Below are 22,279 nucleotides of genomic sequence, written 5' to 3' on the forward strand. Positions count from 1 at the left end.
CTATACTAGTTTCTTTGCATTTGCATACAAATTTTATAATCCTCTCATCCATGTCTACAAAAATACATGCTAGGATTTTGATTGAAATTGCACTGAATCATTGTATCAATTTGAGGAGAATTAACATCTTTAAAATATTGAGTCTTTTCATCATGGGTATGGTATAACTTCATTTAGTTCGTCTTTAATTTCTCTCAGCGGTGTTCTACACTTTTCATTGAATATATCTTACATTTTGTTAAATTTATATCTTAGTGCTTCATACATTTAGGACATCATGCTATTTTACCTTTAATTTCTCATTGCTAATCACTAGTATATATAAATATAATTGACTTTTGTACATGGACCTTGTATTCTGTGACTTTGCTAAATTTATTCTAGTAGCTTTTTCTATAGACTTCTAAGGAGTTTCTGTGTAAATAATGTTGTCTATAAATATAGACATTTTGGCTTTTTCCTTCCCCATCTGGTTGGCATTTGTTATTTTTTTCTTAACTTACTGTAGTGGCTAAGATCCATAGTACAGTATTGGGTAGAGGTGGTAAAAGCAGGTACTATCTTAGGGGAAGAACATTCACTCTGATGCTGTGGAGTGTATAGTGTTAGCTATAGCTTTTTTATATATGCCCTTTATCAGATTACAGACATTTCCCTTTACAGTTCGCTGAAAATAGATGTTGAATTTTGTCAAATGCAGAGTACAGTTGAGCCTTTCTGCATCTAATAAGATGATTGTGTGGTTTTTGTCTTTTTTAGTCTGTTAGTAATATCAGTTATACTGAGTTTTGATTATTCAACCAGACTTGCATTCCTGAAATAAACTTCACTTGATCATAATGTATTATCCTTTGTATAACATTTTGTACAGGACTTTTATGTCTGGTCATGAGAGCTAATGGTCTCAAGGATAATTTTCTTGTGATATTTTTGCTTGGTGTTGGTATCAGAATAATGCTGGCTTCATAAAATGAATTGGAATTATTTTTTCTATTTTCTGGAAGAATATTTGTAGAATTGGTATTATTTCTTCTTTACTTGATAGAATTCACCAGTGAAGTCAGGTGGATGTAGAGTTTTCTTTTTGGGAAGGTTTGTTTTTTTTTTTTTATATATACAAATTCACTTTCTTTTATAGATATAGGGTTATTGAATAAGGTTCTCCAGTTGTTTTGCTTTTGAGTGAGAGCTGTAGTAGTTTGTTTCTCAAAGATTTTGTCCATTTTGGGGGCGCCTGGGTGGCTCAGTCGGTTAAGCGTCCGACTTCGGCTCAGCGTATGATGTCATGGCTTATGAGTTCGAGCCCTGTGTTGGGCTCTGTGCTGACAGCTCGGAGCCTGGAGCCTGCTTTGGATTCTGTCTCTCTGTCTCTCTCTCTGTCTCTCTGCCCCTACCCCGCTCACACTCTGTCTCTGTCTCACTCTCAAAAATAAAACATTTAAAAAAATAAGAAATAAATAATTTTTAAAAAAGGAAAAAAAATATTTTCTCCATTTTATTTAACTTTCCAAATTTGTTACAGTGCAGTTGTTCAAAATACTTCATTATTATTCCTTCGATATCTTTATGCTCTGTAATGATATATATCATTTATACTCTTTCATTCCTGATATTGGTAATTTGTGTGTTCTCTATTATTTCCTTGAGAAGTCTGGCTAGAAATTTATCAAGAAATAGCTTTTAGTTTCATTGGTTTTTCTCTGGTTTTTTTTTTTTTATGTTTATTTTTTGAGAGAGGGAGAGTCAGAGCTGAGCAGAGGAGGGGTTAGAGAGAGAGAGAGGGAGACACAGAATCAGAAGCAGGCTCCAGGCTCCCAGCTATCAGCACAGAGCCCAATGCAGGGCTCAAACTCACGAAGATCATGACCTTGAGATCATGACCTGAGCCGAAGTCAGACGCTCAACCAGCTGAGCCACCCAAGTGCCCCTGGTTTTTCTGTTTTTTGTTTGTTTGTTTGCTGTTTTATTGTTTTCGGCTATCTCATTATTTCTGCTTGCTTTTGGGTTTAATTTGTTCTCTTTCTAGTTTCTTAAGGTAGAAGTTTAGATCATTGATTTCAGGCCTTTTTCCTAACATAAGCATTTGAAGCGATCAACTTCCCTCTTAGCATTGCTTTATTTATCTGCATATTTTAATATTATGTTCTCACTTCCATGAAGGTCAGAATATTTTAAGATTTCTCATTATTTTTTTGACCCGTGTGTGATTTGCGAGTGTGTTACCTAATTTCCAAATATTTGCAGATGTTTCAGATATCTTTCTGTTACTGATTTCTGGTTTAATTTTGTTGTGATTACAGTCGAGCCTTATTATTTACAAGTTCCTTATCTGTAAACTTACCTACTCACTAAAATCTGTTGTGACCCCAAAATAATACTTATGGTGCTTTTGCAGTCATTAAGAAACACATACAGAGTGGTGAAAATTTCACATCTCCCAGTGCACGTGTTCCAGCTGAAGTCAAACAAGGCAACATTTTGCGTTCTTATTTCAGCTCTTAGAGCCAACAAGTATCCTTTTCGTGGTCCGTTTAGTGCCATGCTCTTCTCTTTTTGTGTGTGTGTGCTTTTCGGTTGTGATTTCGCTATTTAAAATGGTGAGAGCTAGGAGTGGAAAAGTACTGACTCAAGAGTAGAAGTATCTTTAAGGTTTCTCTTTCTTCCCCCAATAAGGAGGCCTCATCAGAGGCACCTGAAGACGACCCTGATTGGAGGTCCCAAACAGACAGAAATGAGGCACTTGGGCAAAAAAGGCAAATATATGGAAGAGCATAGCCTGCAAGAGGTACCTGAGTTACTGACTACAAGTCCCATGAAAGTCTGTGATGCATTGGCTGTGCCCCAAGTCGATTGTGGGAAGGACAGCTTTCCCAGTGAGGCCTGCTGGGTAAAAGCCTTTCTAATTGCCTGTGGTTGGGCCTGAAAAATCACACTTAACGGTTTTTGGCCAGGGGCTGGATGCCTCAATTTCTACAAATAGTCATGTGGCCATAGCAGGGGTTTATAACTACCTGTTTCTGTTTCCCGTTCCATATTCCTTTTGCCCCCAGGAAGTACCTCAGTTGGTCATGGTTCTTTGCCTAGTAGGGTGACTTTTGTTCCTAGAAGGTCTGGGCCACTAGCAGTACTGCGTGAATTGAGTTGTTGTAGTTTTCCATTAAGTAATTACAGGTCCTTGTAGCACTAAGAGACCCCCGAAGAGATCTGTCACAGTCAAGCCATACTCTTCCTTACTCCCATTGTGCAGTAGCAGCCCGCACCCCCTTGGTGACCAGGGTTCGTCGTCCTGGAAAGGGACTGCAGCAGTGCACTTTCAGATGGCGCCTGCATATCACACAGAGCTGTGGACAAACCAGGCCTGAGTTTTCTCTTCCCCAGTCATCTATCTGGTCATAAGAAATTCCCTGTGAGGCCCTAGGGGCAGACTGGGACAGAGAATGAGTAGGGATATTTTGGCCACCTTTTCATACAACTTGTGCCTTTAGGGTCTCCTCAAGCCCATTTTCCCATATACCACTTCCATTCGATAATGGAGTACTGTTGCACACACGGAACTTTATGGTTTAGTGGGCCAGACAGCATCCGTTTCGTAATGGGCAGCTCAGGTCACGTGGTGATTTGCTGGCCCATGGTTAAGCTTTGAGTCTCTACTTAGGCCCACTAACAAGCCAAAAGCTATCTGTCAGTAGGACAGTAGTTATTCACAGAGAATGGTAGGGCTTTGCTCCAAATTCCTAAGTGCCTGTACCCCAAACAGCATCTCTATCTAGCACTGACACTTCATGCCCCATCAGATCTGAATCATATGGTCCAAATAGTTTTTCTTCCTAGGCCCCGCTCAAAACTAGCAGCCTCTGAGTTACTCAGCAAAGGAGCTAGAGTAGCACACCCGAATGAAATGTTGCCTCTAAAATCCAAAAAGGCCCAGTAGGCGTTGTGCCTTGTTTTATGTGGTAGGATGGGCCGGGTGTGACAATTTATCCTTCACCTTGGAAGGGATGTCACCATGCCCCACACCACCGGACCCTTAGAAATTTCACTTAGTTGGAAATGTCTAGAGTAGTTGGTACTTCCTGTTCACCAGATTCATTTAGGATAATACCATCAATATAATGAACAGCATGATATCTTGTGGAAGGGAAGGGCAATAAACATTTCAAAAACAAAACAGTTATCTTTTAAATAGATTAAAAGTGAGAAAGGAGTCTTTCATATTTACCCACATATTTAGCATTTTTGGTGCTCTTTCTTCTTTGTGTAGTTCCACGTTCCCTTTTGGTTTGATATTATTCCAGCTGAAGAGCTTCACTTGACATATTCTGTAGAGTAGGTCTGCTGACAATTAATCCTCACCTTTTGGTTTGTTTGACTAAGTCTTTATTTCAACTTCATTTTTCAAAGATATTCTTTTTTTTTTTTAATGTTTATTTTTGAAAGAGTGAAAGTGACAGAGTGCAAGTGGGGAAGGGGCAGAGAGGGAGAGGGAGACACAGAATCTGAAGCAGCCTCCAGGCCCTGAGCTGTCAGCACAGAGCCCCAGGCGGGGCTCAAACTCATGAACCATGAGATCATGACCGGAGCCCAAGTCGGGTGCTTAACGGACCTGAGCCACCCAGGTGCCCCCCAAAATATTCTTGATGGCTATAGAATTCCACGTTTCTAGTATTTTTCTTTTAGTACTTTATAGATGTCAGCGTTATGATGTGGCTTGCATAATTCCTAATAGAAAGTCTGTTGTTTTTATCTTTGTTCTTCTGTGTATAGTATGTCTCTCTCCCCCCTCACCCCCCGCAGCTGCTCTCAGACTTTCCCTTTATTACTGGTCTTATTTATTTATGATGTGCCTGGCTTTGTTATTGTTGCTGTTGTCTGTTAATGTTTGTTAGGCATGGGACTCATTGAGTTTCTCGGATAGTGGGCTTCTAGTTTTCATTAAATTGGAAAATTTTGGCTATTTCTTCCAATTTTTCCTATCTCCCCCCACCCTTTTTCTGGGGTTCCAATTTCACATATGTTAGATTACTTGATATTGTCCTAAAATGAAGCAGTTTTTCTTTTTCAGTGTGTATATTTTCTATATATAGAAATAGAATAGAATATATAGAAATAGAATGAAACATATATTCTATATAGAGAATATATATACAATACTTGCCATGTATTCAAGTTTCCTGACTATAATCTATTAATCCACTCCTGTGTATTTTTCATTTCAGGTGTTGGGTTTTTTCATATCTAGAAGTAATATTTGACTCACTTTTATGTATTCAATTTCTCTTCATAAGTCTCTGTTTTCCTCTACCTTCTTGAACATATGGCATGAATTTACAATAGCCTTTCTAACATTGTGTCTGTTAATTCTATCTTCGTTTATGCATCTGTTTCTATCAGTCAATTTGCGTCTTGTCTTTAGGCCATTTTTTTCATGCTTCTTTTCATGCCTTTATAAAAAGAAGCCTCAGGTAGTTTCGTTTCATGCATGTGGAGAACAGTATTCGGCCAAAGTTTCGAGGGCCCCTCTGTAGATCTCTGGAGCTCTCTTTTCATGGAGCAGCTACTCTCGATATTCTCCTTCGCAAATTCCAGTTGCGTTGGCCTCTCTACAAGTTCATTGTGACTTTCGTGGGCCTTGTGCGCATTTGCCATTCAGAAGTTTGGGGCTTAGTTCTTTCTCTTCCTCCTTCACACACTTTTAAAAGAGTGCAAATGTCTTAAGGGAGAGATTGCTTGTGTATTTGTTTCAGCCTCCTCCACTCTCAGGACTTTGTTTCCTAAATACTGCAAGATTGCACAAGATTGCCTTTTCAACTGCAGCTACCCCCTCCTGCCAGGCTTTTGACTGAGAGCCTGATAGATGTCTGTTTTTACAGCTCTGTAGAAAGAGCCTTTGAATTTTTGGGGCCTAGCTCTTTAGTCTCTTGCCTCAAGCAAGTTCAATATTGGGCAGATGCCTGAAGTGGAAAATGAGTTACGTATTTTTAGCATGCCCCTTTCTGTATAGAAGTGTACTTTGTGTACTAAATTTTATGATAACTGAAATTTCTCTCTAGTTTTTTGACACAGCTCTTCCAGCTTCCTATATCAACCTTAGAATTCCACAAATGTTCCCTGAGGAAGACTAGCTTTGCATTTGGCTTCTTCTAGTTTCTGATCTTTTGTGCATGACCACCAAAAACTGATCATTTCACTTGCCCACAGGAGCATCCTTCTGCTTGAGCCAAGTCTAATCTTCAGCCGACACCCAAAAGCATAACATACCCTCAGAAAAGAAAATGTCCAGCAACCATCAGTTCACCTCAGACAGGCTTTTCTCTCTCTGGAATTTTAGTTCATATGGTCCTCATTGCTTCCACCACTCTCTAGTTTCTTTACAAATGTGATTTTACGATTTATTCATTTTTGTCCAGTTTTGCAGCAAGAATACAGGCCTAATGAGACCTTCTTCATCTGACTCAGAATTGTTGGAAGCCAGACTGAAAGGGCTTAAGACCTTGTTTTCTATCTAGAGGACATTGTTGCACCATTGCTCAGGGTTTTTTTTTTTTGTTTGTTTGTTTGTTTTTTGAGTCCATAGTTCAGGACTCTTGTCTGACTTGGAAAGCTGTGCTGAAAGTGATTTACATTCCAATCTATTGTGTTCATTTTTACAGGACCAGGACTAAAACCTTCAGAGGAACGGACAATTGAATATCTAGAAGAAGTTGCAGTTACTTTTGCCAAAGAACTATCTGATAAGAAAATCTCTCTAAAGAGAGACAAAGGATTAGTAGAAAGTGAGTGTCTTTATTAAAGAACAGAGACAAAGGTTCTTTCCAGGGAGTTTAATTTTATTTGCTGTAAATTTGAAATGAGAAAGAGGTAATAAATGCATTATCTACTCCAAGCATAGAGGCATCCTTAAGGAGTGTAACAACAACTCTGCTCTAGGGTTCTGAACCTTACACTGGTTGGTTAAAGCCGTTTTTTTAAACTTTTTATTTTGGAAAATTTTAAGCATTAATACGAGAGTGGAATAATAGTATAATAGTGTAATAAATACCCGTGCACCCAACACCCAGCTTTAGCATTTATCAACTAATTAAACCATGTGTATAGAAGTGCTTAGGTTGCAATTTGGATTTTTTATATTAGAGTAAAGAGAAGTTCTTTCAGATAGCTGCAGTTATTGCATTTTTATGGAGTTTACAGAACAAACTAACAAGGAAGGCTAGGCTTTTTCCATGAAGTATCTAAAAGCATTTTTTTTTTTTTTTTTTATACAGAATTGACATCATATGCCATGAGCATTCCATTTGTCAGGCAACAGATTTATAAAAAGGTGGAAGAAAAAGTACGAAAACAGACCAAAGGCCTTTATCCTGCACCTCTGAAAATAATCGATGTGAGTTTTCACCCCATAATCCCACATTTCTCATATTTCCTCCCTTTGAATAGAGCAGTATCCTTTATTGCCATTCTGAACCATGTGTTCCAGTACTAAAGTTCTTAATTCTGCTAGTGCAGTACTCACTAAAAATGAAGGAGGAGCATAGCAAGCTATGTGAGGGCTCATAAACTGACATATTTGGTAATAAGTAGTGCCAGGCATAATGCGTTTAAAACTAACTACCGGTTATAAACCAGGAAAGGAACCTATGTTATATCAGTATAACAAGGCCAGTAAAAAATTGGGAATTAATTAAGAGGTAGTCAAAACAAAATTGATGGCCTCAGTCTAAACCATTGTCAGTACCTAAAATATTTCATTGACTTCTCCTTTGCCATTATTATAAAAAAGATGTAGTGATACAGAAAAGTTCTGAAAAAGATCAAGGAGGGGGTGCCTGGGTGGCTCAGTCAGTTAAGCCTCCTATTCTTGATTTCAGCTCAAGTCATGATCTCTTGGTTCGTGGTTTCAAGCCCTACGTCAGGCTCTGTGCTGGCAGTGCAGAGCCTGCTTGGGATTCTCTCTCTGTCCCTCTCTCTGCCCCTCCCCTGTGCTCGCTCACGCATTCTCTCTCTTCCCCCCACAAAGTAAATAAACTTTAAAAAGAAAAGGTCAAGGAGGATAATTAAAATGATCACAGGGTTAAGAACTTCTGTCTAAAACTCTTCAGTCTTCAATCCAGAAAGTCGAAGATTAAGAGAACATATAATCAAAAGACTTCAAATATGGAGAATAAATCAGTCAACAGATATGTTTTGAGGAAAAGACACCAAAATGTGTAAAATATGACACGTAATTCCCTTCCCCCATTCATCTCCCAGCCTGGGCTGGGGAGATTAGACATGTGTATGTGGTAAGGCAGGTAACTGGAGTACAAGAGGCATTAGATGCCAGCATGGGATCACTGTCAGATAATGGGGAAAGAGGAAGATTGTTAAATGCACAGAGGAGGGAACAATCACTATGAACCAGAGAGATTAGGAAGAGCCTCACAGAATTTGACGTGAGCCCTGAAAAATGTATAGAGAGTAGGCGAAGAGAAAGTAGTACCTGGTAGGATGGGCATTTTGAGCAAAGTTACAGAAGCCAGAAAGCATGAGGCTCTACAGGGAACATTTCATGAGGTCGTTTTTGTAGGAGAATAGTGAAATGTCTGCCAGAAGGCAGAATGAGCCTAGATTTTAGAAGATTGACAAGTAATGAGTTTGGAAATTTGACTTTTGTTCTGGATAGATCATAGAGATCATGGTAGTAGCAAGTAAAAACAGGTTAGAAGGAGAGACAAAGTAGACACCTGAAGTCGGAAGCCATCTTGGTAACTCAGACTTGATGTTAGAGACCCCAAGGTCGAACAGTAAAAACACGAAGGTAGTAACAGAATTGCCAAAGAGAAGAGATTGTGAGTTAAATTTTAGAAGTGTTGAGTTTAGATGTTTCAGGAAACTCAAGCAACAGGAGTGTACACAAGTCAATTAAGAATGTAGGTTTATTTATCTGTTTGTTTGTTTTTAATCAATTTGTCTTTCCCATAAATTATGGTGAGCGATTACAGGGTCACTTCTTCATCATTTATACTTGCCATTGTACTTGAGATAGTACTTCCCCCAAACGTTAAGTTGAATCTATAGAGTTCATGAGCCACATGATAAACTAGATGATGTGCCTAGGGAAGAATGCACAGAGGGAGAAAAGGGCTCAGGGGGGACCTCTGGGGATGTGCCTGTGTTAGGAAAGTAGGGGACAGTCTGGAAGAGCAATTTAAGCAGGAGGGAAGGGAATTAAGAAGAAAAGGGAAATCTTTTCTTGGACTTGGGCAGCGCTCCAAATCCAAGAAATGGACAGAGCTGATGGCAGCTCTCTCTCTCTGTCTCTCTCTCTCTGACAAGATAACAGGGTCTAGAGGTGGATAAGGAGGTAGAGTTTGAGCTGTGGAAACTCTGTCTTCCTTTCCTACTCTGACTTTTATTTGTTCCCTTCTGTTTCATTTCCTTGGATTTTATGCAAGGCCTCGGAGATGGACAATAAAGTCAGTCTTAAGCAGCCGCTCAGTCCTCCTGGCTTTCTTACTCCAACTCCAGACTTTTGACTTACTCTTTGAATACTAACAAACTAGCAATTTTATTCAGCATTATTAGACATCTTGCCTACCCATCGCAACAATGAACAGGTGCTTTATGTATTTTTTAGGCGGTAAAGACTGGAATTGAGCAAGGGAATGATGCTGGCTATGTCTCTGAATCTCAGGTAAAGTTATTTCCTTTCAACTTTTTATTACTAGATACAGGAAAGCCAAGATCTAAAACTCTGTATAAAGCTGAAAAAAGAAAAAGTGCCCAAAGCCTATCCCAAATTTTTTTCTTCCAGTGGTTATCACTGCTTAGGATTGACTAATCTCAATGAGTGAGTAGATACTAAAGAACACCTTGGTGGTCCCAGCTGTTCGAACTTCCTTTCAGTAATGAGGGTTTAACTAGGGAGAGCAGGGCCAGAGTTCTAATCCTTTCAAAATGAATCACTTAGATGTTTTTGTTCTGAGTTGAGCTGGTTTTGTTGTGATAAAATGAATACATTGATAGAAAATTATGTTTCTTACTTGTTAGGGCCTTGAGGTAAGACTTTGAAGGCCAGCCTCTCTTGGTGAATTAGAAAATGGAAGGAACTGTCACATACCCACTAAAAGACAGAGGGGCATATGAACCAGCCTTACCTCTTCCCGCTTTTCCAACAAGTTGGTGATATTGCAGATTTAAGTGGTGTGGGTTGTTTTTTAAGTTTTAAGCAGTCCTTGAAGAATGGATTGCTCTCTGATAATAAGACGAAAGGTATCTGAAGAGCTTGGGACTAGTTCGAGAGAAAACATGTATTGTACTGGGTCGCTTATTACAGTCCACTCTGATTTAGACTTTTGTCTCCGATCCAGGTACATGTATACATATGTACAGAAAAATTGAAGCCTAGGTTTCACAGATCAATTGTTGGCCTCACCACGTACGTTGTATGCAGCATGTCCTATCGGTTCTACTTACCACAGCCCACTAAATTTACGACAACTGATGGATCTCTACCTGCACTTTGAATATCACTGGTTTATTGAATAGACTCCACATTATTAGGGGTGCCTGGGTGGCTCAGTCGGTTAGGCATCCGATTTCAGCTCAGGTCATGATCTCACCGTCCATGAGTTCAAGCCCCACATCGGGCTCTGTGCTATCAGTTCAGAGCCTGGAGCATGCTTCAGATTCTGTGTCTCCCTCTCTCTCTGCCCTTCCCCCACTCACGCTCTGTCTCTATCAAAAAATGAATAAACGTTAAAAAAAATTTTTTTGTAATTAAAAAAAATTTGGTAGAACATTGTTTTATGTTCTATTGTTTCATGTTATATTAGGACATGAGAACAACTTTATTATGGGGATTCCTCCTTTGAAGTGCTATCTGTAACCATACCAGTTAATTCTAGTAATGTTGATGATGATGATAGCTGACATTGAGGCCCTAGTCACTTTACTAGCATTCTCATTAATTCCAGCAATACTGTAAAATACGTGTTGTTTTTCCCGTTTAAGGATAAAGAAAGCTTCACAACTGGGAAATGGCAGGGTCAGGATTCAAACCCGGTTCTGTCAAACCCAGACTCTAAGTCTCATGCTGAGATTTGCTCTCCATAAGTATTAGGGCACTTTTCAAAGTGGCAGGTGTCACGTGGGGTGGACCAGAGTTGGGAGTCCTACCGCCTGGGTGTGAGTTCGATTTCTGTCACTCTAGGTGGTGTGGTCTTAAGCTTAATTTGTCCGGGCCTCCTCTTTCCAGCCTTTAAAATGAGAAGGTTGGTTGAGATGACTGTGCAGGTCTGTTTGGGCCCTGACACTCCAGTTCCATGAAAAAGGTTGGTTACTACCACCTCTGGTGTACATAGTCTGAGAGCTCCGATGTATCCATAGCGTTTTCAAAACAGTTGTCGGAAAGTGCTGCAGGTGAGAAGGCCCTACCGCACCCCAGAGCACCCAAGGCTTCACGTGTGTTACCTCTGCTCTGCAGACAAATCTGACCGAAGGAACCCCCGTCACTGAGACTGTGAAGTTCCACCTTTTCTTGTTCTCCTTTACTTTTCAGAAATTTGGAGAGCTTGCAATGACCAAAGAATCAAAGGCCTTGATGGGACTTTATCATGGTCAGGTCCTATGTAAGAAGAATAAATTTGGAACTCCGCAGAAGGATGTGAAGTAAGTTAAATGCCACCTAGGGCGCCTTTGTGGGTTTCTCTACAGAGCTAGATTTATACCTTCGGTCTTCCCTATGCCTCCTCTGTCCTGAGCACATTAGATCCCTTTTCCTACTAAGAACTTTTTGACTTTCAAAGTGCTGCCTGGGCTGAGTTTTCTCCAGGCGCGCCCCCCCCCCCCCCCACCCCACAAAAGGGCTTCTATAGAGGCTTTCTTGTCTCACTATTGATGTCCCCTGGAAGTCTGGTTTGCATCCCCTGTTCCCAAACCAAACACACTCTGCGCTGTTTAATGGTCTTGTCTCTCCCTGTGACTTGAGATACCATCTCTGGGAACTATACTTTCTCATTAAAAATATAAAGCCTCGTTCAGATTATTAAAGGCTTTTCCTTACAGCCTAAACATTAAAGATTCTACTTGCCTGTTTCATGTCTCTTCTTTTCAGAAAGCCTTTCAATGCTATACTGCCCAATAGCTCTTCAGCATTTTAAATTTAATAATGCTCCGGAGTGCCTGGGTGGCTCAGTTGGTTAAGTATCCGACTTCAGCGCAGGTCATGATCTCACAGTTTGTGGGTTTGAGCCCGGCATTGGGCTCTGTGCTGATGGGTCAGAGCCCAGAGCCTGTTTCAGATTCTGTGTCTCCCTCTCTCTCTCTGCCCCTTCCCTGCTTGCACTCTGTCTCTCTGTCTCTCTCTCTCTCTCTCTCTCTTTCAAAAATAAATAAACATTTAAAAAACAAAATTTAATAATGCTCCTAAACTCACCTTCTAGCTCAGTGGTTTCCATCCTGGGCATTGTTGCCCCCCCCCCCCCCCCCTCCCCGCAGCATCATTTGAAGATGTCTGGAAACATTTTTGTTTGTCACAGCTGCTACTGGCATCTAATGAGCCAGGGGTCAGGGATGCTACTAAACACCCTACAGTGCATGAAACAGGCCTCTAGTCTGGGGCGCCTGGGTGACTCAGTTGGTAAGTGTCCAACTTTGGCTCAGGTCATGATCTCGTGGTTTGTGAGTTCGAGCCCCGTGTCAGGCTCTGGGCTGACAGCTCAGAGCCTGGAACCTGCTTCAGATTCTGTGTCTCCCTCTCTCTCTCTCTCTGCCTCTCCCCTGCTCGTGTTCTGTCTCTCTCAAAAATAAACATTAAAAAAATAAAAAATAAACGGGTGCCTAGGTGGTTCAGTCGGTTAAGCGTCTGACTTCGGCTCAGGTCATGGTCTTGTGGTCAGTGAGTTCAAACCCCGTGTCGGGCTCTGTGCTGCCAGTTCAGAGCCTGGAGCCTGCTTCAGATTCTGTGTCTCCTCTCTCTGCTCCTCCCCTGCTCAATGCTCTTTCTCTGTCTTTCAAAAATGAATAAATCTTAAAAAAAAATTTTTTTTTAATAAAAAAAAAAGAAAGAAACCTAATGAGCCACTCCAAACTCATATATGAGTATGATTCATATATGCAGACCCCTGTCTGCATATTTTTTACTGTCATATGTAGATAGCATATACCATCTGGAAAGGTGTTGTTATACCAAATACACAAAAAAGATAGGCAACATCCACATGAATCTCCTATAAGAAGAAATAAAAAAATGAGAATCAAAATACAAAAAACAACCATAATACAGAAGAAAACTGTAACACAACACTTCCAAACTTGAATTAAATATCCTTAAATAAGTATTTGCAGATAAGAAAAAATCACCTTGGCTCAGAAATGCAAAAACTTAGGGACGCCTGGATAGCTTAGTAGGTTAAGCGTCTGACTTCGGCTCAGGTCACGATCTCACAGTTCGTAAGTTCAAGCCCCACATCAAACTCTGTGCTGACAGCTCAGAGCCTGGAACCTGCTTCAGATTCTGTGTCTCCCTCTCTCTCTGCCCCTTCCCCTGCTCATGCTCTGTCTCTCTCTCTCTGTCTCAAAAACAAACATTAAAACAAAAAATTTTTTAAGACATTCAAAAACTTAGAACTAAATGGGCAGAAAAATAGGATGATATAAGAATTGATCTAACTTGGGAAATCAATTGAGGAAAAAGGTAACATCATCTTAGAAATGAGGATTTAATTGGGAATTCATTATAGGGTTCTCAGGGCAGAATAGGTTGAACAGAATTGAATAAAAAACCTCGAAGAACTGAAGAAAGGGGATCCTTTTTCCTGCTTTCCCAGTTGTAACAACTCTGCTTCCTCCACTTCTGTCTCTCTGGGCTCTTCCCCCTCACCTTGGATAATGACTTGAGTTCCTTATCTGTTTTCTCGTTTTATAAATTAATTTCTTTATGCAGAGAATGCATTCTTATTCTCTCTAAGAAAACTGTTTTAGGGGCGCCTGGGTGGCTCAGTCGGTTAAGCGTCCGACTTCAGCTCAGGTCACGATCTCGCGGTCCATGAGTTCGAGCCCCGCGTCGGGCTCTGGGCTGATGGCTCAGAGCCTGGAGCCTGCTTCTGATTCTGTGTCTCCCTCTCTCTCTGCCCCTCCCCCGTTCATGCTCTGTCTCTCTCTGTCTCAAAAATAAATAAACGTTAAGAAAACTGTTTTAAATGAGATTAAATATTAACTGATACTGTTTTGTGTTTATGGTTTGAATGTTGTAATATAAAAGGGACCCTTCAGTATAAAGCCTGTAACTTGCTCTTTTTATTCAGTGGTATGACTTGGAGACTATGTATATTGGTACATATCAATTAACTCCTTCCTCTTAATCTTTTACTGCTGGATTGATGGCTGTTTCCAATTTTTCATTATTACAAACATTGCACAACTGTTCATCACAGCCTGTCATTGTGTACATAAGTGCATTTCACTAGAGTACAGAATGAGATGTAGAATCATTGGTTCATAGAGTATGTGATTTTTAGCTGTAAGAAATTTGCCCTCCAAAGTAGGGCAAAGCATACTTCCATCAGCCATGCAGTGAAAAAAGCAGTTTTTGTACATCTTCACTGATGCTTTTAAACTTTTTGCTAATCTGGTAGGGGAAGAATATCCCATTTTAATTTGCATTTCCCAGGGAAGTTGAGCATCTTTATTGGCAGTTTGAGGTTTTTTCTTTAGTGAATTGCTTCATATAAGCCCTTGCCCATTTTACTGGGTTGTCCATTTTGTTTTGTTTTTTGTTTTTTTTAAGTATATTTATTTTGAGAGGGGGCTGGAGACAGAGAATCCCAAGCAGGCTCCATGCTGTCAATGCGGAGCCCAATGCAGGGCTCAAACCCACAAACCATGAGATCATGACCTGAGCCAAAATCAAGAGTCATGCTTAACTGAGACACTCGGGCATCCCGTCCTTTTTTGTTGTTTTTTAAGTAATCTCCATGGCCAACTTGGGGCTCAAACTCATGACCGTGAGATCAAAAGTCACACACTCCACTGAGTAAGGCAGCCAGGTACCCCTGGGTTGTCTTTTTTTAATTGATAACATGCATGTTCTTTATTTCCCAAGTTGTAATTCTTTGCTGCTATATGTTGCAGATTTCCTCCTATCCTATGTTTATCTTAATTTTGTGTGGTCATTTGTCTAACAGAAATTTTTAGTTTTCACACAATAAACGTATCAATCTTTTCAGTCCCTGTTTTTTGTTTTTTGTGTTTTTTTTGAGAGAGAGACAGACAGACAGACAGACAGACAGACAGACTGAGCATGAGTGGGGAGGGGCAGAGAGAGAAGGAAAATCCCAAGCAGGCTCTGCGCTGTCAGCACAGAGCCCCGTGCAGGGCTCGATCATGAAATGTGAGATCATGACCTGAGCTGAAGTCAAGAGTCAGATGTTTAACCAAGTGAGCCACCCAGGCGCCCCTCAGTCTGTTCTTTATATGTATGTCTCTATCCTGTTTTCTCATTGTTCTCCAGTTTCTTAACATTAACCATGTAAGTGCGTTACTACAAAGTTACATTTGAAAGTTGCTTCCAGGACTTGAAATTAGGTTTCCTTTTTTGGGTCATAAATATGATTTCTGAACATTATAATCAGAATTGTTAGGAATGAAACTTTAACCTGTATTACAACTCTAATTTATGTCTACATAGTGCTGTAAATTTAGGCTTCTTTTTTGAAGGAAATCGTTCTGGAAAAAATTTTTTATTTGCTCTGGGAGTATGGCACATTGCTCCGGAACTATGGAAAACTAAAAAGAGGGGCGCCTGGGTGGCTCAGTCAGTTAAGCGTCCATCTTCGGTTCAGGTCATGATCTCACAGTTTGTGAGTTGGAGCCCCGCGTCGGGCTCTGTGCTGACAGCTCAGAGCCTGGAGCCTGCTTTGGATTCTGTGTTTCGCTCTCTCTCTACCCCTCCCCTGCTCACGCTCTGTCTCAAAAATAAATAAAACATTTTTAAAAATTTAAAAAGAGTAATCAGGTATGATCTCTGGCCCATGAAATGCTTAGAATGTAATTGAGAGGACAAAAATAATGTGGATATATGGAGGTATTGGGGGATAGCGGGATTAGGTCTAGAAGCAAAGAAGCCATCCAGGAGAATTTGATCTAATCCATGTAAGGAGTAAAATTGGCACAAATTTCAGGAGAAATGAAAACTTACTGGAAAATGGTAAAATCACTAACAAGTTAAGTGGAAGAAGTGGTATGTCTTTGGACACATCACTGCAAATTGGCTTTTGTTTGGAAAACAGAAATACTCATGTTGACTTCAGAATAAACCAGGTTGTTTTGTTCTCAGTGATCTTAAGGTATGATTGAAGATCAATATAGTTCTGTCTTCTTGTGTAGGCCAACTCTTGTAGATCTAATGGATTTTTGCATTTAACTCCGAAAATCAGTCACTTATTAAAGGCATATTTTTATAGATAAAAATTGTTTAAAATACCTTATCGTTGTGCCCACTTTAGTTGGTGTACTGGATTATAACTTGGACAGTCTCCCACTTTTACTGAAGTGATAAGTTTACCAAAAGTCATTTATGCTTTCCTTCTAGGCACCTAGCCATTCTTGGTGCAGGGCTGATGGGGGCCGGCATCGCCCAGGTGTCTGTGGATAAGGGCATAAAGACCATCCTTAAAGATGCTACACTAGCCGGGCTGGACCGAGGACAGCAACAAGTGTTCAAAGGGTGAGCCAGCTCTCCGCCTCTGTCAGCAGAATGCTGTTTGTTTTTTGCCATTACAGGTTCCTTTTTCCTGAACGTGGTGAGTACTGGATGCTCAGTAGTTAAGCTGTTTCCTTTGATTTTTAGAAACCGTGATTCCTTTCCCTTCATATTGTTGTACATATTATAAACCATGAACATCACTGGAATCTGTAATGTCTGAATGCAGAAGAGAAAACTATCAGATATTTTTAAATGCCATTTATTTTACGCTTTGGTATCAAGACTAGAAATCCTCGTGTTTGTGAATTTTGATAGTTTCCATTTCACTGCTGTATTGTCATGGAACATTGAAACAGCATGACTCTGTGGAAGAAGAGGATGTGAGGAAATGTGTCATAACTGCAAATTGAAGGTTGGGGCTGGGATCAAAACTCGTGTACCTTATATTTCTTGGCTGCGTTACTGTGGAGAAGCAGGTAACAGATTTGGTTGCACAATGTCTGAGTCTTTACAGAATGTGTCTCCATCTTACCTTTGAATTAATAAAAGGTGAATATTATTCTCCCTCCTGCCCACATCCTCCTCCTCCTCCCCTGGTCCCCACTCCCTGTTTTGCAGAGGGGGAAAAGCAGAGCAGCAGCTTGGCCAAACTAGGAACTGGTTTCAGCTCAGTTCTCCGCTCCAGTGTAATGAATAAGCTTGCTGCACTTGGACTGCCCTACACGTGACTTGTAGTTGAATGAGCTTTTTTCTTCAATGCGTTATGTAGCTTAATCATGTTTGACCTCTTTTCTGCAGAGACTCTTCTGCTGCTACTACTGTGCTACCCAAGACATGGCAGGTTTAATCATTTTGGCAGATTATTGTAAGATAGCAAGGAGTTGGAGTAAACGATTCTGAGCCCCCCCCCCCCCAAAAATTGGCATGTGCTAGCTAGATAACAGCGTTGCCCTGAGACTAGCATGTAAGCATCCCCAAACACCATCTCCTACGGTCACTGAAATGAGAAATTGCTGCTCGAGAACAGGTGCCACTCTGTCTCTCTTGGAGTTAGGTGCCCCACGTTTCCCTCTGTGCTTCAGAAACGTCAGCCTCTGGCAGGTGCCCCTCACCATACTGCTGACTGGGCATACACGTGTTTCCTAGCCTCTCTTGAAGACAGTTTCAAGATTAGGCATTAGAATTAGAGCAACTAATGATGTTTTGAACTCTGATGAGCATTTTGTTTGCTGACTGCTGACACAGTTGTCAGAAACCAAGAAATTTGATTGAATACTTGTCTGAACTTACCCTGTGGCTTGAATTTTTCTTTTGGTTAAGGAAATTAGTGAATGTGATTCAGCTCTGTTCTTCCTTCAGAGGAAAACTCTAGGTCAGTTATTCTGAAAGTGTGGTCAGATTAAAACCTAAGAGAGCCTGTTTTTCTTGGCAGTGAAAAGTAATCAGTTAAATGTCTAAATCGCAGAAATCCTTTTTAACTCCCTATGGGAAATAAGAAACCTTGAGTTAATATTTTATGTAATCAATACAATGTGCTACCACATGCTAACTGGGAAGTGGATTTAAGAATAAAAGAAATAGGGGTGCCTGAGTGGCTTAGTCAGTTAAGCATCTGAGTCTCGATTTCAGCTCAGATCGTGATCTCACTGTGAGTTTGAGCCCTGCCTCAGTCTCCATGCTGACAGCACAGAGCCTGCTTTGGATTCTCTCTCCCTCTCTCTCTCTCTGCCCTTCTCCCCTGCTTATGCACTCTCTTCTTCTCTCAAAATAAATAAACAAACTTATAAATAAATAAAGAATATAAGAAGTCATGCTTGGTCTCTTTTCCAGAAGGTTCTAATTATAGAATAACAAAATGATGCGTAATCAGGTAGAAGTCCATGTGGTCTAGGACACGTGTGGGGTGTTCCCTCTGTTAGAGAGTTATAGAGCTGCTCCTTTGTTTTGCCACTCTAGTGTTTGCGTTTACTCTTCTGGACAAATTTAACTGTTTCAGGAGTAATAGAGTTTATGTAAGTTCTGCATTTATTTATTTTTTTTTCAACGTTTATTTATTTTTGGGACAGAGAGAGACAAAGCATGAATGGGGGAGGGGCAGAGAGAGAGGGAGACACAGAATCGGAAACAGGCTCCAGGCTCTGAGCCATCAGCCCAGAGCCTGACGCGGGGCTCGAGCTCACGGACCGCGAGATCGTGACCTGGCTGAAGTCGGACGCTTAACCGACTGCGCCACCCAGGCGCCCCAAGTTCTGCATTTAGAGGCATCTTCTAGGAGAAAGAATGTGGATTTGGGGGCCAGCCTGTCTTTGGCCCCCTAGTACCTAGCCATTTGCCCGTGAATCCCTTTGAGCCTGTTTGAGGAACTCTTCTTTCTCAAAATGGGAGTAAAATAACTGCCTCACAGTATTGGTTGAAAATACATAGTGTACCGTCTGGCCCATGGACGCTCAGTAGATGTTAAGTTTCCTATTCTTCCACTCTGACTAGGACTGTGTTTCTTCTAGATTGAATGATAAAGTGAAGAAGAAAGCTCTAACATCATTTGAAAGGGACTCCATTTTCAGCAACTTGACTGGACAGCTCGATTACCAGGGTTTTGAAAAGGCCGACATGGTGATTGAAGCTGTTTTTGAGGATCTTAATGTTAAGCACAGAGTGTTAAAGGAAGTAGAAGCGGTAAGTAAGAGGCCTGTTGTACTTGAATCCCAGTGAGTGGAGGACACGGGCTGGTTTTTGTTTTGTTTTTTAAACAGAAACTCATGGTTCCCTTTATAGGGCTGTTCATTTCCAAACATCAGTTTTTTTTTTTTTTCAACATTTATTTATTTTGGGGACAGAGAGAGACAGAGCATGAACGGGGGAGGGGCAGAGAGAGAGGGAGACACAGAATCGGAAACAGGCTCCAGGCTCTGAGCCATCAGCCCAGACAGAGCCTGACGTGGGGCTCGAACTCACGGACCGCGAGATCGTGACCTGGCTGAAGTCGGACGCTCAACCGACTGCACCACCCAGGCGCCCCTCCAAACATCAGTTTTTATGTCAATTTGTGCACACTACGTAGTTACAAAAGTCAAATCTGAGTCCTGAGGGAAGAAAATCAAGTAGTTTATTAACCTAAGCACAGGGTTCATTAGCATTCTGTGGGAGTTCAGTCACCCAGACCTACAGATAACCTCATGGAGCATAGCCAGCTTTCTTGACGTTTTTGCTTGGCTACAAGCCGTAACTATACTTCTTCAGGTCTAGTCCACAAAGGAAGTAGGGGAGAAATTTTTTTCCCCTGGCAGGTTTCAGATGCTCACTTTGTGGAAATGCTGCTTTGGTTTTGACCCCAAATGCTCTACCTCCCATAAATAAAACAAGTGTTATAGTGGGTGGTATAAAGAAAAGGCCCAGAGAAGAAATGACAATAATCCAGACACAAGATAGAACCGGGGTCTTGACCAGCCTATAGTTATATCAATAGAACGTGGGCTAATAAATCGTGCAAATGAAATGGCACAGACTTGGCAGTACTCTGGGTGTCTTGAGTAGTGGCTGTACCCTCACGACGCCCTTCTGTGTGAGGACGGTCGCTGCTGTGTGATAGACTGAACCTAAGGGGGGTTTAGAAACTAAAGACAAGCAGCTCTTTTGGGGACAGCTTCCACTTTGAAGTCCATACGTTGCAAAATCTTCCCTTTTGACAGAGTGTGATGTCGATTAGCTGAGGGGAAAAGTTCGAAGAGCCGGGTAGATTTATGTTCCGTCTGTGCCGGGTGGCATGTCAGCTCACGTGTGTAGGTGGTGTTCCCACGGCTCCGGGGGCACCTGCCGAGGCAGTGGCAGGTAGACCCTCAGGACTGACAAAAGCAGACACAGGCAACATGGAGAGAAGAGCGTCTGCCGGGTGACTGGGTGATGGTATTTGCTTCCGGAGTGTCTGGGTTTGGGAGTGCCGGCATGGAGAAAGGTTTGTTAGTTTTAGCGGCTGGGAAACTAGCGGCCAAGGAGAAGAGAGGGAGGAGGGATCAGATCAAGAGAAGTGCAGACTGTGAACGAGCCTGTACAGCGGTGCCTCTGGCTGCCGAGCGAGCAAAAGCAGAAGCGGTGGGGCTTCTCAGGGCCTGGCCTGGAGCTCAGCGCCTCACTTCTGCTTTCCGTTGGTAAAAGCAAGTCACGAGACTCGAGGGAGGAAGCAGTCTCCACCTCTGGATGGGAGGAGAGACGCCGGAACGAGGAGGGGGGGTGTTGTTGCCAACCGCCTTTGGAGACACTGGTTTGCTCTTCATAGAGAGTTTCACCACCAGCATGAAACGCCTCACCGCCAAGACATGCCCCCAGAGAGTCCGTTAGCTCCTTGCACTTACACTCTGCTGTCAACTCACTGCTGATTAACTGAGATCCTGGGGGCCTCACCACAAGCTGACCGCTAAGCCAGGCTTCGTCCACCAGGGGCCTCTCTAGAGTTTTCCCTTTTTTCTTTTTAAAAAAATCTTAATGCAGTATTTTGCCGGGTTACAATATTTTATACTCACCTTTCAGTGTGTTGAATGTGTCTTGAACCTGATTCCCATCTCTGATGTTAAAATTTTGCCTGTCCCAGTTTGCACAATTTTGACAGATGCGCTGTCCATGTTTTTATATAAGCAGCTGAATAAAAACATGAATAACTTGCGATCATGGACAGAATGATGACACAGTCTGTATTAAAGACTATTCTCCAGGTTGATAAAGCTAATAGTTAATAGTATTCACGTGCCGTAGATTAATTACCGTGGTGTACCATTTTCTAATAACACCATAAAATGAGCTAGGCATGTACGGTATGGCTTGTTCTTATCAAAGTGAAGGGTGGGGGTATCATGAGCTTTCAGACTTGAGTGCAGATCCAGACAAGAAGAGGAATTGGCACCCATGCCAGCTCTTGAAACGAATGAGATTTGATTCAAAGCCATCTTGTCAGTGTTTATCTGAGCTGTCTCATTTACCTAACTGCCGAGGTGTAGTCTCCAGGTTAGGATGCCAGGGCCAGAGCTAGAAGGCAGCTAAATGGGAAAGAGAACAAGGCTGACACACTCCCCATCTCGGAAGTCCTGGGCAAATAGTATCCACTGTCTGAGTGGTTCTGGGGGAGAGCGGGGCTGGACCCAGGTGTCACCTTTAGCTTTGTTTGGACTGCAGTCATCTCTCAGGCCTACGTGACACGTTCTTAAATGCTTTTCCTTTGCAGGTGGTTCCGGATCACTGTGTCTTTGCCAGTAACACGTCTGCTCTCCCCATCCGTCAAATTGCCTCTGTCAGCAAAAGACCTGAGAAGGTAAATTCTGAACGGAGGGAAAACCCTGAAATGTTTTCCCACCACAGGCTCCCTGAGGAAGACTTAGAGCATGAGAAGGGACTGGTGTGGACTGTGAAGTAGAGGGGTGGTGGGGTCTCCCCAAAAACTGGGCACAGAGCAGCTCATCCCATGACCACTGTGAGATGCTGGCGTAAGGGAAGCACAGTGAAAGTATACTTTCACGGGTGATCTGCATCCCTAACGGCTCTGATTTTTTAGGTTCAGACTATAAAACCTACCTTCTTTGGGGCGCTTGGGTGGCTGAGTCAGTGAAGCAT

At 41.7% G+C, this 22,279-nt stretch overlaps 1 protein-coding gene across 1 annotated transcript in view; it reads left to right on the top strand.

The window, feature by feature from the left end:
- HADHA (hydroxyacyl-CoA dehydrogenase trifunctional multienzyme complex subunit alpha) overlaps positions 1-22,279 on the top strand; it is a 48,846-nt gene that overhangs the window by 19,683 nt on the left and 6,884 nt on the right. The window contains exons 8-14 of the mRNA XM_045447479.1: positions 6,651-6,773; positions 7,263-7,381; positions 9,614-9,670; positions 11,537-11,646; positions 16,568-16,702; positions 19,186-19,357; positions 21,894-21,980. Of these exons, the coding sequence (XP_045303435.1) occupies positions 6,651-6,773; positions 7,263-7,381; positions 9,614-9,670; positions 11,537-11,646; positions 16,568-16,702; positions 19,186-19,357; positions 21,894-21,980 (803 nt within the window). The remainder of the gene's footprint in view (positions 1-6,650; positions 6,774-7,262; positions 7,382-9,613; positions 9,671-11,536; positions 11,647-16,567; positions 16,703-19,185; positions 19,358-21,893; positions 21,981-22,279) is intronic.

This window comes from Leopardus geoffroyi, chromosome A3 (assembly GCF_018350155.1).
Source record: "Leopardus geoffroyi isolate Oge1 chromosome A3, O.geoffroyi_Oge1_pat1.0, whole genome shotgun sequence".
Taxonomy (NCBI): domain Eukaryota; kingdom Metazoa; phylum Chordata; class Mammalia; order Carnivora; family Felidae; genus Leopardus; species Leopardus geoffroyi.